The sequence below is a fragment of the Gopherus flavomarginatus genome, chromosome 15, assembly GCF_025201925.1.
Source record: "Gopherus flavomarginatus isolate rGopFla2 chromosome 15, rGopFla2.mat.asm, whole genome shotgun sequence".
NCBI classification, from domain to species: Eukaryota; Metazoa; Chordata; order Testudines; family Testudinidae; genus Gopherus; species Gopherus flavomarginatus.
Window position 1 is genome coordinate 28,843,003 of NC_066631.1, and position 12,700 is coordinate 28,855,702.

Consider the following 12,700-nt stretch of genomic DNA (forward strand, 5'->3'; position numbering starts at 1 on the left):
ATTTAATATTAAATATTTTATATTCTATTTTGACATTATCAAAATGAAATGTTTTTAACATATTGAAACTAGATGTTTTCACATTATTCTAGCAAAATATTTGAGTGGTTCTGAATTGGTTTTTCAGAATTTCCATTCCGCAGGAAATTTCAAAATTGTGGCTGCTTGCTCTGAATTGGAACAAATTAAAAAATGTCAGAATTTCTTGAGGAAACAAAGTTGTTTTCCAACCAGCTCTGGTCAGAAGTTAAATCGAGGCTGCTCGATTTGGCAGGTATCTTAGATGTGAGATTTTTAGGGTTTGCTATCTACATTATTCCCGCAAACAATTTTTTTGGGTTGCATAGCACAGAGTCTGAGCTGGGAAATGCTCCAGCCTATTCAATATTAGGTCCTTTTTCTTGTTCAATTCAGGATCTCGGTGTGCGATGAAGACAAATTTGGCCACAATGAATTTATCGGTGAAACTCGAGTTTCTCTGAAGAAACTCAAATCCAACCAGAAAAAGAACTTCAACATCTGCTTGGAGAGAGTAATACCGGTAAGTCTCGTGAAGTTCTGCTATGTTGTCATTACTTCTGGTGCTTTTATATAAAAGTAGCATTCAATGGACTTTGGAGTGACAGTGAATTTGAGACTCCTGAGTGGCTATGTGACCTGTGAAAGTGAAGGTCTCTGGGAAGGTGTTCAGAATCTTAGGGCCAGTTTCTGGTCTTGGTTGTGGCAGTATGAATATGAAATAACTTCATTGTAGGCCATCATGGAGATCAAAAACTGGTCCAAGCACTGCCTAGCCTGTTGGTGTGATGAACAGTTCTTCAGTGCACGGGGCACTCTGTTCCATGGACTAGCACAAGTCTAATTTATAAGATATTAACCCCGCTGCACCCCGAAAATATCCTGTGATATGGACAAAGGGCAAAACTCTGCTCTTGGATCTGCATGCTGACTCTTGTACCCTGGTCTCCCAGAGACAGTTCTGTAAATATAGGAAGAGCAGTGCAACAGAGCTGATATCACTACTTTAGGGCTAAGAGCAGATTTTTGCTCACAGGCTTTAAACAAGGAAAACTGCTGAGGTAAGATCACTAATAGCTCTAGTAGGAACCTGTCTGAGCAGCCTGTGTGGCATTCCTGTCCAACTGTTTAAAACTAGAGGAGGAATCCTAGATAAAGGACTGACCCCATGAGCGAGTAGCATATTGCATGTTCCTCTGTACAGCTTTGGAATATGGGTGGCTTCCTTCCCTAGAAATAACTCATATGGACACCCACAAGCTGCTTTAAATAGTTTGGTGGCCTGTAGCTCTCCTGACAAGAGCGTGCCCTGCGATCCAGTATCCAACCACAATTTTCCAGAAGGGGAATTAGGTGAGATGACTGATTACATGGATGGGGAAAAGATTGCACTCCCGTGTGCATGGAATAGATTCAGATCTATGGCTCTGGCCATCGGAAAACAGGAATAAAGAAACTCTTGAAGTTTGATGGGTGGACAGAAGCCACATCACTCAGTGAAGAGCCTATAGGTGTGTGGGACAAATTGACACCCCTCCTCCCCTGAGGTCAGTGAGTGGGCACTGTGGCTGAGTTTGAGCTGTTGGGTGTGTGCATGAATATTGTTTCTGTAGGGAGAGGCCTCTCTCTGCCTATGGTGTTATTAAAGGGAATCTCTCTTTGTTCCTATTCCAAGATGAAGCGGGCTGGAACAACCGGCTCCTCTCGCGGGATGGCGCTGTACGAAGAGGAGGTAAGAGGCGGTGCTGCCCATGCTCCTCTGGCTCTGCTTTCAAAGGGCATCCTTAGCTAAGGGGCAAGAGGCTCCGTTTTCTGTCCTTTTGGTGCCACTAGTGAATGATACTTTTTTGCTTTATAATCCCACTTCGAGAGCGTCTCAGCAGCTGCTTATTATGCAGGTCACCTATGCAGGGCCATAGCAAGAGTCATGCTCTAGGTATGACGGCGCTGCTGTCGGAGGTGTTTGCCAATATATCCGCTCTCTGTAAGCTAGCTAGCTTGAGTGCTGATAGCAGCCAAGCGCCGGCAGCGTAGATTACCGCTGGAGTACATAGCCAGGGTCCTGGGTGGGCTTACACATACTGCTATTGGTACGTGCGCTAGCTAGAGTGATGCTATCTTGGATATAGCTACACGTGCTGCAGTCCCGTCTCTGTCGTGTAGACGTACCCTAAGAGTGCACTGCTTCCCTGTTATCCGCCTCTTGAGTGAGTAACAGAATTGCTCTCCCGATGCCCCCAGTATAGAGCCCGCTGGTGGGTGGGATCCCAAGGTCATTCCTGAGCCCAGGTATCTCACAGGGGAACCCATCATGCTACCAGTTGGGTGGGATGTGCATATCTCTCTAGTGCCAGCTCAAACGTCTAGTTGTGGTGCTGATGCTAATAGTGGAGGTGAGTTTCTTTGACTGCTTTGCAGGCCTGGAGGACTCAGGCATTTCCCCCATGAGCTGTCACTTTTTTTCTGTTTCAGACCCCATGTGACAAGAGGGGAGGGTTAGTTAATGGTTGCAGAAGGAGCTGCCGAAGTGCCAAGTGGGAGATGGAAATGTTACAAGTGTGATCTCTCTCTCCCTGTTCTACCTTCAGAGCATCTGCTTGCCAAGGCCCTTTCAGATTGTAGGTTCATTCCAACCTGAACCTGCGACTAAAAGGTGCCACGTGTGACCCCCCCAGACAAAATGAAAACAGCTACAACTTCCTTGCAAACCTTTAAACGGGCTCTGCCGAGTTTTTAACCTAACTTACGCATACAAGCCTTTTCAATCCTCATCGAATATTAAAAATAGAATCATAATAACTGGACATGGCTTCTGCACATTGTATTGGTCACCTTGGTCCCTGTGCTTAAACACTTCCTCGCCTCCTTCTGTTATCTCGTGTGGCTCCTTTTCAAGCTTTTCCCTTAGTCATTTCCTCTTTCCTGCACAATGGATTATGGTGAGTTCCTGGCTCCATATTCCTGTATGAGTGTGTTTCTGCTCTCTCTTATCCCAGTCCCCACTCATTCTGGCTTCGTCTCGTAGGTAGACCGCGGTGGTGATGTGGAAGAACGAGGAAAGATCCTTGTGTCCCTCATGTACAGCACCCAGCAGGGAGGCCTGATTGTTGGCATTGTCCGTTGTGTCCATTTAGCTGCCATGGATGCCAATGGATACTCGGATCCTTTCGTTAAACTGTAAGTTGGAACCCAAAAGTTCTGAAGTGTTTGTTGTGCCATCGCGCGGGGAGCAAACTCCATGCTGGAGCGTGTGTGAGGTGGGTTACCTTAAAGCCTGGTTATTGTCAGAGAAATAACTCTGTTAAACATGGTGGCTTCTAATTCTGTCATGTACCTGCTCCGTGATTTTCACCGCCCGAAATGCATTTTAACTGGCATTATTGCTGCAAAGCCCATACAACAGTGGAAGGGTAAAATGGATTCTATCCAGCTTCATGCAAAACCAATGACATTGTCAGCTGAACTGTATCTGCAGGCTCTTCGGGATTGCAATGAGGCATGCTGCCATTCACACGGCACAAATACATACACACTATGTGGGCTTCTGATGCGCCTTTTCCATGTGCATTCCAGAGCGATTCCAAACTCAGGTTCTGATTCTTCACTCCTCAAGACATACCAGTGTAAAACGGCTGTAGCAGAGTGGAGAATCAGACCCTCAGTAGCTGACCCACTGTGATTGAAGTCTTGATAATCGTGTGGTATATACACAAAACAATCTCGCCTTTGGCTGCGGGGCATGGTGGTGCACATGAGATTCGCTGTTCATCCCTGCTGCCCAGATTCTGATCTGTCCCATGCCCTTGCCATGAGCAGAGCCAGGCTGGCCTTTACTGCATGTCGTGGTGGTGATGCCTCACTGCATCCAGAAATATGCATTTTTTTTTAAACAATCACTCAGGTACATGTGACTGCAAGAGGCAGGAAGAACACACACAGTTATTCACATTCTCAGCTCGCTGCAAAGTCAAATGACATGTCATCAATTTGTAAACTGGGCAAATTTTAATTTGAAGCTCTTAATCTGGAATAGATATTCCTCAGTTATCCTTTCGGGATAGAACTTCTCTCTACACGAGGGGTCGGCAACCTTTCAGAAGTGGGGTGCCGAGTCTTCATTTATTCACTCTAATTTAAGGTTTTGCATGCCGGTAATACATTTTAACATTTTTAGAAGGTCTCTTTCTATAAATCTGTAATATATAACTAAACGATTGTTGTACATAAAATAAATAAGGTTTTAAAAATGTTTAAGAAGCTTTATTTAAAATTAAATTAAAATGCAGAGCCCCCTAGACTGATGGCCAGGACCCGAGCAGTGTGAGTGCCACTGAAAATCAGCTCGTGTGCCGTCTTCGGCATGCATGCCATAGGTTGCTTACCACTGCTCTACACCTAAACCACATATATTCCGCCCCCCCCGCCCCCGGTCGTTTTCCATTTCCTTTCTCCCCTTACAACAAGAACACTTTCCCCCTAAAAATGAAATTAAAAACACTGATAACCCCTGCCCATAGCGATCTGCAAGTCTTGTTTGCTGTTCAACAAAGTTGAATGTTTTTCCTCCAATGTCGTACTTCATTCTCTCTCATGCTCAACAAATAGAACCCTGAGATTTTTACTTTCAAAGGTAATTTAAACAAAGATTTAATTAACACAAACTGTACAATTTAGCATTGAGTTTGGACTGGACTGTTAAGACAGCTAATTGATTATCAGTAGTAGTTGGGGTCTTTTTCAAGTCTCTCTAGACTAGTTTGTATTTGCGCACTCTTGAAATTCTCAGGAGCAGAGGCACAATGGAGTAGCTTGCCATGAAGGTTAAAAGTGGTTTGGCATCATATAATAACCAACTTGTCTACTGCTTGTCAGTGTCGTGATTATTTCAGCCTCATCATGCTTGTAGCTCTCACTAGCATCAGTGAAGCCCTTTTTGAGTTGTACGTGTATTTCCAGGTTAGTCCCTTGGGCATTTTCACACTCCTCTAGCCATTTCTTTGATCATTGCAATTTTCCGTCGAGGTGCCTTGTGAGAAAATTGTGGAGCAGGTTACAAATAAACTGCCTCTGTGCGATCTCTTCTACAAGCTCATTCTACAACAGATCCAAGTGAGAGGGGTGCTAGCTATTCGGATTTAGCATGATTCTTTTTAAAGGTTGTCTTTGTAATTTAAGTACCAACAGTGCATCTATATACAGAGATTTATGCTGAGTTCAGTAACCAGTGCAAAGTGAATTGTTCTAGTCTTAGACTCTAACCCGATGATCTGAAACAGATTTTTTTACTCATTTTGTTATTTTTATTAAGTTTTAACTTCCTTAGCTGCTGTTCTTCCTGTCCAGAAACTCTTTTTTCTTTAGCTTTCAAGCTGGCTCTGTTCATTTACTTCAGTTTTGAACTGCTTTATGTTGCTCCTAGTTGGCTGAAACCTGACGTGGGGAAAAAGGCCAAGCATAAGACGCAGATTAAAAGAAAGACATTGAATCCCGAATTTAATGAGGTAAGGATGGATCCATTTTTTTAAATGGGACAAACTATTAAATCTTTGTGCATGTAAAACACAAGGCATTGCCAAGCGACAACTGCTTTTTCAGACTCCTTCCTGTCTTCATACTGTTCAGGGATATTTCTGAAATAAATTAGTACAAAGTTAGTCACCGCCTATGGAGGATAGGATTATAATTCAAAATGTTCTGGACAAACTGGAGAAATGGTCTGAAATAAATAGCATGAAATTCAATAAGGACAAATGCAAAGTGCTCCACTTAGGAAGGAACAATCAGTTGCACACATACAAAATGGGAAATGACTGCTTAGGAAGGAGCACTGTGGAAAGGAATCTGGGGTCATAGTGGATCACAAGCTAAATATGACAGAGTTCTGTGGAATCTTATAGACTAACAAACGTATTGGAGCATGAGCTTTCATGGGTGAATACTCACTTCATCGGATGCGTGAGTCAACAGTGTAATGCTGTTGCAAAAAAGGAAACATCATTCTGGGATGTATTAGCAGGAGTGTTGTGAGCAAGACACGAGAAGTCGTTCTTCTGCTCTACTTCACACTGATTAGGCCTCAGCTGGAGTACTGTGTCCAGTTCTGGGCACCACATTTCAGGAAAGATGTGGACAAATTGGAGAAAGTCCAGAGATGAGCAACAAAAATGATTAAAGGTCTAGAAAATATGACCTATGAGGGAAAGTTGAAAAAATTGGGTTGGTTTAATCTGGAGAAGAGAAGACTGAGAGGGGACATGGTAACAGTTTTCAAGTACTTAAAAGGTTGTTACAAGGAGGAGGGAGAAAAATTGTTCTTAACGTCTGACGATAGGACAAGAAGCAATTGGCTTAAATTGCAGCAAGGGAGATTTAGGTTGGACATTAGGAAAACTTCCTAACTGTCAGGGTGGTTAAGCACTGGAATAAATTGCCTAGGGAGGTTGTGGAATCTCCATCATTGGGGATTTTTAAGAGCAGGTTAGACAAACACCTGTCAGGGATGGTCTAGACAGTATTTGGTCCTGCCATGAGGGCAGGGGACTGGACTAGATGACCTCTCGAGATTCCTTCTAGTCCTATGATTCTATGAGTCAGGAATCTTGGCAGCCTAATTGAAGCGTTTGATATTTTGGCCTTATCTCCTTGATTGGGGAAAATATACATGCTAGATCAATCCCAATAATTGAGTGTCATCTCCCCCTCTCTGAGACAGCGAGTGATCTAACTAAATCATGATTCTGCACCACAGGTACATGCTGAGATCTCTGCACTGACTGAATCAGAGGCCCCAATATAACCTAGTCTCTTCCCACAGTACAATTTGGGCTAAGTGAGCAGTGAGCAGCAGGGGTTATGTTGTCCCTATGTGGAAAGCTTTTGGGGTGTGATCAGTTTCATAACTAGCTTCCAAATTCTCGAAACGCCTGAGAAGAAGTGCATGTAAATGAAGATTGCTGAGATGACACTGGCAAGGAACTGACTGCTGTCCGCTAGATCAGACTTCTTCTCACCACATTCTCCTGCTGCTGGAAAGGATCATGGTTAAAACGTCTCTGAAATGTATGGATAGTCTGAATTATTATTATAAAAAAACCCCAGCGATGACACACAGGCTCCCCATAAGACATTTTACCTTACAGAGGGCTTGATTCTGTGAGGTACTTTGCATTCTTGATCCCCACTGGCTTCCAGGAGAATTGGGAGCACCTCGCACCTTTCAGGGCTGGGTTGTATTACTGGTCTCCAGTTTCTCCGTTGGCTTTAAAAAGGCAGTATGAACAGTGGTGCTCCTCGGGCAGCTGTTCAAAGCGAGGCTCAGCCCAGGAGCAAAGGCCAAATGCCGTCCCTCCATGACTGATCCTTTGCTATGTCTGGAGATTGTGCTGAAGGGAAGAGCCAGTTCCCACCATTCAATCCTTGCATTGAGGAGGCTTTGCTACTGTGCGACTGGCAAAATAACACACAGGGTGGCCTAGTGGTCAGAGCAGGAAACTGGCAGTCTGAACTCCTGGGGGGGAAATCCTGGCCCCACGGATTTTTCAGAGGTGCTGAGCACCCGTAGCTCAGCACCCTAGAGAATCAGGCCAGAGTTCACCTCTGGAGTGGACCAGTCTGTAAAATGGACAATCCTGGCACCTCGCTATGGCCTAGATGTCCCCTTGATAGGGGCCTTGCAAATGCCTATGATAGTTATAAGGGGAGAACTTACCATGTAAGTGCATTTAGAGCCAGGGATATGATCCACGGTCAAAGAGCAGAGTATGATTATTTGCTAGCAGTTTATTAAATCTCTGTGTGAGTCTTTTAAATTCAGTGTGCACAATAAGCTTTAGAATGTAATGCTTTCTTAGATTCTTCTCTTAAAGCTGGGATTTGGGTGTAATTTTAATACTTTGTACTTTCCAGGAGTTTTTCTATGACATAAAACACAGCGATCTGGCCAAGAAATCACTGGACATATCGGTCTGGGATTATGATATTGGCAAATCTAACGATTATATCGGTGAGTTACAGGTCTCTCTACTCTCTGCTGATTGATGGGAACAGGGTGTTTCCCTGCAGTTGCTCTGAGGTCACACACAGTGCCAGGTCAGAGGGGAAAGGCAAAGGATTGCTGACAGTTGGCCGGCTCTGCTTTGGAATCTGGACGTGACCAAGGTGCTGGGTGCGATTAAAAATGGCAAGCACTTTGGCGGGGAGGGTGCTAAGAATGGGTTGGGCTTATCAGAGCGTGGCTGCAGTCTCTCTGCCACAAAGTGTTCTCTCTGTATTTGAAGTGTTCAGTGATTTTTAAATGACTCACCTGTCCTTAGCTCCTCTTCAATGCTCTGAAATACAGAGAAGTTTCATTTTAAGCATTGAAGTAGGACCTCGTGGGCAGCAGGTCCGGTAACTCAGCTGCAACTCCTCATGCTGCACCATTGTATAGAGGACCTTGGCTCACGAGCGGATTCTGCTCTGGGCTGATTTTATAAAAATTGCCCATTTGACTCCTTTTTTTGGTCAGCACCTTTTCCGAACTCTAAATTGGTGCCTGGCTCTAGGTCAGAGTAACCTGGGGAGCAAGGAAACTTCAGGCCAGATTGTGGCCTTTCTGCAGACGGGCGGGTGCCTAGATAGCTCTGCTCTCAGCCACGTGCATTGAGCAGGGAGGCGCCAGAGCCCCGTCGCTTGAAGGAAGGGGAAGGTGGTATCAATAGTGCGTGGTGCTGGACCCCCCAATATCGGCATGGCTATCACCCTGCCCCTCTTCTGCCTGCACCCTGTACATAAATATCAAAGTAGCTGAACCTGTGTATGTGGCTCCTCTATCCCAGCAGGATCGCACCACAGGAAGAATTCTCCAGCTGCAGGGTACTGTAAAGTGCATCTGGATCTCCCATACCACGCTACTTCCGCTGGGTTAAGCCAACAATAATAGGAGGAGGGGTTGTAGGATGAGAACATGGTTTGAACAACGAAATATTTCGTGTTCGGCTATTCAGAACTCCTAGGGTCCAGGCTGTCCTCTGTGGAGGGGTGGGGTGAGGGTCTCCCACTGGGGTGCCATTTTAGACGAGTTTCAGTCGTCTGTGGTGCTGCCTCTATTTTGTGCTGTCTAGAAGACCCCAGTCTCCAGAGCTTGTCAGTCTGGGCCCTTTTGCCAGCATTAAATTCACATGAAATTTTAAACTGGGGAGGAAAAAAAGAAATACAGAAAAAAGTGGCACCACAGAGATGGGTAATTGGAACCCTGGTGTCTTCTTTGACTGTCCTGCCTGCTTCTTTCCTGCAGGCGGATGTCAGCTGGGCATCACCGCCAAGGGGGAGCGTTTGAAACACTGGTACGAGTGTCTGAAGAATAAGGATAAGAAAATTGAACGCTGGCACACTTTACAAAACGAGAACCACCTTGCAAGCGATTAAGGTCCCCAGCACAAGTCTCTCTGAAGTCCACACCCTCTGCCAAGTCACAGTAGATTTCCAATGTCTGTCTTCCGAAGCCGATGCTACATGTCTTGCCTACATCTCCTTGGATCCCAGGAACGTTATGCTGCCCCGTCTTCTTGACGCCAGCATCCTCTGTTCACCATTCTCATCCCAAAGAGCAACCTGGATCTCGTGTGTTCAAATCCATTTCTGACAGTGCATCATTCTGATGTATGATTTTGTCAAGCAATAGCCACACACTGAGGATTTTCATTTCTCACCAGTCTAACCTGCATCATAATATTGTTTCCTATTCTGTTTGTTGAAGGTGTTTGTTCGTGAGGTGGTGTTTTACTTGGGTGCTCATTGTTCTGTCCTCATTAACCCACGTGCATTTATTTTTCTCTCTGCACGTCTCTTTCCACTCCCCTCATTTTTCTCTTCACCAACTGAAGTACTTTTAACATCAGTTCTGTCTATTGGGATGCACAGTCATTAAACCTACCCTATTACTGTTTTCAGCATGTGATGGGGGAGCAGTTTGAAAGTTGTCACAGCATCGGACAGTTCAGTTCATTTGATATCAATACCTCAGTTGCAATAAGCAAAAGGCTGTTTGTTCTGTGCTGGGTTTGGTTATAAACATAACTCAGTAACTGCATTTCCACTGATATAATCTGGAGAGCACTAGGTATTTGGCTTCTTTTCCAAAAGGAACATTTTTGCAGTGTACAGAGCTAGCAGACAGGGTGGTAAATACTTTTGAGTTTTCACAGAAAGGACACTGAGTGTTATGGCATTTCAATAAATAACTGGAGATAGAGAGCCACCTTCTGCGTGCTCATTTTGGAAACACCAGATCTGAGTTTTGATTTGTTTCAGACACAATTAATTTTGGAACTAGGAACCTGCACATGCTCTTACTCTAGGAATCGTTTGTTGTCTTAGACTTGTGACCACCTCCCATTCCACGGAATATGGCTACATAACCTAGCAAATAGCTGTATTTTGGGGGCTGAATTTGTTAAGCTCTCTTGAGACAGTGTTTTCTGTTTCATAATAATTTCATAGATGTTCATTTTACCACCTGCAGGTGGGAAAACATTTCCTAAGGAGTTGATGTGTTTAGGTATTTGTTTTCCTTTTAAAATACAGCACTTAATGAAATTATCTGGGACAGTTAGTGGTCTTCCAACTTCAATTTTCTGGTGGGTTTCCTTTTATTATTGCACAAAAGAAAGATTTGCTTCAATCTGTGCTTAATTTCTTGTTTGTGGGTATTTTATTTCATATCAACTAAAAGAGAGTCGACAAGCTCTTGAATTGATATTGATCTTTTTGATACCAATCTGATCCATCTGCTGTTTTGTACAACCTTCAAGCATAGCAATGTCAGGATTAGTACAGTAAGTACTCCTGGAATATATGGTCGCTCAGCTACAAACTTCGCATGCTAAACAAAACCTAAAGACCTTGGTTCAGGCTCCTTGGTTCATGACTCCTTTGCAGGCTGCTGCTCTCCTCTCTGCTACGGTGGTGGTGTTGTGTGGTGTATTCTGAACTGAGCTGTACCTCAGTGTCCTTTAATTTTCTATGTTGATGAGTTATTTTCTTATTCTTGGCTTTTTTCAGTGGAATTTAATAGTACTGGTCATTTGCAATGAACATCTTTATAAAGCTTTAACTTCACAGACAGAGTGGAAAATCCAATCCTCTCTCCTGCATGAAGGTTTCAATGGGCTGTCACTGTAGTGTATTCCTGTGATGTGCTTTTACACAGAAGAAACTATAGGCTAGTAATCCTCCTAACTGGAGTTCTTCGCTTTCTTCACCCGCCGTTTCTTTTAGAGCCTTGAGACCATGGGGGCAGTCCCTGGAAGTGAAAGAAGTGCATTGCTCAACTGAATAACCTCACTCCTAGCGCATCACCAGATCGTGGGCCCTGCGCATGTCTCCTAAGCTGCTGTTTTAGTTTGTGGATTGTTTCTTGTCCTCTTGTGCAGTGTGATTCTTTCACGCTTGTAGAACATAGATGTATAGCATTACAGGGAGTGCTGGCTCCTGTGGTCATTTAAATGTCAATGTGATAAAACTGAGATGAGTTTTCTCCCTCCCTCCAAGGTGAATAAAGCTCAATATTGTTTGCATTGTTCTGAGTAAAACCAACAAAGGCTTTCTGCACCCTCAGACACCCGTCCACACAACACTACAGGACGCTGTTGCTCTGGGCCAAACCACAGCAGGGGACTGTTGCACCATCGATTTGATAAGGGATCACATCCAGACCTGGTGCATGTCCCCTCCCCTCTTTCAACAGGCAGGTGGCAATGCTAATGTTTATGGTGCCTTCTTTTGGTTCCCCTTTCCCCTCTGACTGCCCCTTCTCCCCTAGCTGTGATTTCAGAGGGCCAGTCTTTTCTCTGCCTTAGAGTGGGTGGGTCTGTGCTGCAGGCATTTTATGGTTCATTCGGGTCAACCCAGAGTGTTGGAGTTGGGCCCATGATGTGAAGGTCACATCCTGACCTTTCCCAAGGCTGAGGGACTCAGAGCTGGGTTTTCGGCTAAGGAACCTGCATGTCTATTCAGCCTTTCTTCCCTTTTCAAGATGGTGGTGCCGTCTGCCCCCTGAGGTGACTGGTGTACTGAACAGGGCATACAGGCTGGCCCAGCCTCTCTGAGCTGAATCTGCCTGGACACTTGTGTGAGGGAGGGTCCACTGAAATGTATAGGAGCCCTGCTAACTTCCTTTCCTCAGATTTCTCTCTGGCACTGCACCAAAGGAAGCCAGGCCATTCCCAGTGGGAATGAATCCTGTCCTCTTCTCAATCAAATCTCCTGCCACTCCCGTTGAGGGGAAGCCGTGCCCATACACAGACGTTGAGGCTTATCAGTGTCCTTTGACGTCAATGAAAAGACTCCCAGCGACCTCACTGGGTATCGAATCGGCTGCCCTGTGTATTTGGTAACTACGCCATGGAAGTTTCTGGATGCCACGTTCTCTGCCCGTGCTGGGCTCAGGAGACAGACAGCAGCCTGTCAGTTCCTGGCTGCAGGGTTTCTTCCCTGATGTAGTGCAGGACTTCCCTTTGTCCAGTGTAAAAACAAACTACAGCTCATAATGCAATGGCAGAGTAGCCTTCCAGCTGTGCGCCTTTCTGACAGAATGGACAGCCAGGCTGTTTCAGGCAGGCAAGGTTCGCTCTCCTGTTTTGCTGTGGGTAATCACCTTGACCAGGCTCTGCAATATATAGCAAAACAGAAGGGATAGCGTCTT

At 44.9% G+C, this 12,700-nt stretch overlaps 1 protein-coding gene across 7 annotated transcripts in view; it reads left to right on the plus strand.

Annotated features, from left to right (window-relative positions):
- The window catches only part of RPH3A (rabphilin 3A), a 120,945-nt gene extending 108,831 nt beyond the window's left edge, over positions 1-12,114 (plus strand). For all 7 annotated transcript variants that reach the window (XM_050923402.1, XM_050923409.1, XM_050923408.1 and 4 more), the window contains 6 exons: positions 415-541; positions 1,694-1,750; positions 3,044-3,195; positions 5,438-5,519; positions 7,924-8,020; positions 9,293-12,114. In XM_050923402.1, coding sequence (XP_050779359.1) covers positions 415-541; positions 1,694-1,750; positions 3,044-3,195; positions 5,438-5,519; positions 7,924-8,020; positions 9,293-9,423 — 646 coding nt within the window. In that variant the 3' untranslated portion in view covers positions 9,424-12,114. The remainder of the gene's footprint in view (positions 1-414; positions 542-1,693; positions 1,751-3,043; positions 3,196-5,437; positions 5,520-7,923; positions 8,021-9,292) is intronic.
- The last annotated feature ends 586 nt before the right edge of the window (positions 12,115-12,700 follow it).